The 2948-nt window shown below is 33.7% G+C and overlaps 1 protein-coding gene across 2 annotated transcripts; it reads left to right on the plus strand.

The window, feature by feature from the left end:
- The first annotated feature begins 1440 nt into the window (after positions 1–1440).
- On the plus strand, positions 1441–2719 carry LOC130507519 (aspartokinase 1, chloroplastic-like). Of its 2 annotated transcripts, none has more exons than XM_057002224.1 (4): positions 1441–1956; positions 2037–2127; positions 2207–2247; positions 2406–2719. In XM_057002224.1, the coding sequence occupies exons 2-4, from the start codon at positions 2111–2113 to the stop codon at positions 2609–2611; spliced, it is 264 nt and encodes an 87-aa protein (XP_056858204.1). In that variant the 5' UTR covers positions 1441–1956; positions 2037–2110; the 3' UTR covers positions 2612–2719. The 2 variants fall into 2 exon arrangements, with proteins under 2 accessions (XP_056858204.1, XP_056858203.1); XM_057002223.1 differs by having other exon boundaries at positions 1442–1956; positions 2042–2127.
- The last annotated feature ends 229 nt before the right edge of the window (positions 2720–2948 follow it).

Raw genomic sequence — 2948 nt, forward strand, 5'->3', positions numbered from 1 at the left:
CCGCCCTTCTAAGGGCGGGTCAAAATCTAGTTTTTAATTAAATATTAAACTACCAGGAAGCCATTCCTGAATATATTACTTGATATCCTATAATGATATATGCAAGAAAACACACTCATTCTAGTTTTCTAGAAACCCATCCTGAAAGTGCCAGAAGATATCATATATAACATAGGTGTTTTATAATGATACCACATTTAACACTTTCTTGATCGGATTATTGAAAATACTTCAAGCTATTCTATTTTAATGTTCTCTGTTAGATATGTGTTCTCTATTTTGTAGACAACGAATTCTATTTGGTGATTTCTATAGCAAATGAATTTTCTTATAGATTTTGATTATGTTTTTTTTTTTTTGAAAGATTAAGTTCCAATTTAGGATAGCCATCCTGATCAAAGATTATCTAACATTCCTTACACGCTTTTGATTCTCTTCGAAAACGGACTTATGCAAGAAAACACACTCATTCTAGTTTTCTGGAAACTCATCCTAAAAGTGCCAGAAGCTATCCTATATAACATATGTGTTTTATAATGATACCACATCTAACATTTTCTTGATCGAATTGTTGAAAATGCTTCAAGCTATCATATTTTAATGTTCTCTATTAGATATGTGTTCTCTATTTTGTAGACAATGAATTCTATTTGGTGATTTCTATAGCAAATAAATTTTCTTATAGATTTTGATTATTTTTTTTTTGAAAGATTAAGTTCCAATTTAAGATAGCCATTCTGAACAAAGATTGTCTAACATTCCTTACACGCTTTTGATTCTCTTTGAAAACAGACTTATGCAAGAAAACACACTCATTCTAGTTTTCTGGAAACCCATCCTGAAAGTGCCATAAGCTATCCTATATAACATATGTGTTTTATAATGATACCACATCTAACATTTTCTTGATCGAATTGTTGAAAATGCTTCAACCTATCCTATTTTAATGTTCTCTGATAGATATGTATTCTCTGACATTTTTATTTTTAATTACATATTAAAAAATTTAGAAAATCCTTCCTAAATATTTTACTTGTTATCCTATCATTTTATTTTTAATTAAATATTACATTTTTATCAAGTCCTTCCTGAATATTTTACATACTATCATAAATTTGATATATACAGTATGTAAGCTTGTTAATACATGATATCCTAACATTTTTCCTTACTAAATATTAAATTTTTAAAAAGCACTTTCTAAATATTTTACTTGTTATCCTAACATTTTATTTTTAATTAAATATTAAATTTTCAGGAAGCTCTTCCTAAATATTTTCTTGCTATCATAACATTTTGGGGAAATTTTATAAGTACACTTTGTGTAGTACCACAATTCAATAATACCATCAATTTAAAAACATTTTCACAAATACACTTTTCATTAATGTGTAAAAGACAAAATTAACCCTACTTATCTCTAAGATATCACGACTTTTTCTCAGTTGTGACCTTCTTCTCTCTGTATACATCGTCTCTCTCCTCCGGATCCATCGTCGTCGTCTAAAGTCATCGTCGAGTTCCGACATCTCTGTCTCACGGTGAAACCATTATTCCTGATAGATCCAGAGGCTCACGGTGAAAGCGAAATCGATTGGATTGGAAATCATGATGAAGAATTTCTACAAGTCCATCCTAATTCTTAATCTTCTACTCGGAGGTTGCTCATCCTAATTGTCCATTGGAGATGGCTCTTCCTCCTCCTGCACAAGGAATGTCTCGGGTTCGTGCCTCAAAGGCACTGTGCGAGCTGTTTTGGAAGAGGAGAAGACATGCGTTGTAAAGGAGAGGGACGTGGAAGACAAGAGATTGACGTGCGTGATGAAGTTCGGTGGATCCTCGGTGGCGACGGGGGAGAGAATGAGAGAAGTGGCGGATTTGATTTTGGCGTTTCCGGAGGAGAGTCCGGTCATTGTTCTTTCTGCGATGGGGAAGACAACCAACAATCTCTTGCTTGTAATGCTGAAAGCTCTAACCTTTATAATTTGTTATTGTGTTCAAGGTTTTGAATTTGAGCTTCTGATTTGTTGTGTTAGTTTAGGCGGGAGAGAACTAGGCTGTGAGTTGTGGTGTTTCTAATGCATCTGAGATTGAGGAACTGAGCATTATAATGGAATTGCATCTCAGGTTTTGATTCACTGTATTACATTAAAGTCTCTCAGCTTGGTGTTGGTTTTTATAAAGAATGTGTTTTTTGTTGTTTCAGGACAGTGGCAGAGCTCAAGATCGACCCCTCTGTTGTTACATGTAAGAGTGGTATTGTTTTTTCATATAACTTTGTACACTAGGAGATTTGTTCTCGCTATTTTTATTAGGCTCATTGTGATGAGTTTGGTCAAATATTCAAGAGCTTATTGCATTTATTGCTTTCATTTTCTTAGTTAATGTGGGAAACATTTTTGCAGCGTTTTTGGAAGAACTGGAGCAACTACTGAAAGGCATAGCCATGATGAAGGAGCTGACTCTTCGAAGCAGAGACTACTTAGTCTCCTTTGGAGAGTGTATGTCTACAAGGATTTTCGCAGCTTATCTTAATAAAATCGGTGTCAAAGCGCGCCAAGTATGTCCACCATCACATTTTAGTATTTTGTTTAATTCTCTCTGGAAGTAGTATTTATATTTTGTTTTGTTGACTAATATGAGAATTGGTGACAGTAAACTTTTTTATGAATTTGTTTCGGTTGTGTTCCCGAGCTTCGGGAACGTTACCTCTCGACAATGCTCTTCCAGTCGATCCGTGAAGAGTGCGTCAAAATGCAGCCTAAGATTTGAAGTTGGGAACCTCTTTGTTTTTTTTTGAACAAATGTATATTTGCTTATTACAATGTACAACGCAATTGGTGTTTGTTAGTAAATGCATAAGGCGTCATTGTCCCATTTATAATACTAGTGTTTAAAAAAAGACTAGTTATAGTAACATTGTAAAATAAGATTTTGGTCAAATGAAA

The sequence above is a fragment of the Raphanus sativus genome, unplaced genomic scaffold (genome assembly GCF_000801105.2).
Source record: "Raphanus sativus cultivar WK10039 unplaced genomic scaffold, ASM80110v3 Scaffold4690, whole genome shotgun sequence".
Classification (NCBI taxonomy): Eukaryota; Viridiplantae; Streptophyta; class Magnoliopsida; order Brassicales; family Brassicaceae; genus Raphanus; species Raphanus sativus.

Coding starts and splice junctions, on each gene's coding strand:
- LOC130507519 (XM_057002224.1), top strand. Junction 2,248..2,405: donor CGACCCCTCTGTTGTTACAT/GTAAGAGTGGTA, acceptor ACATTTTTGCAG/CGTTTTTGGAAGAACTGGAG.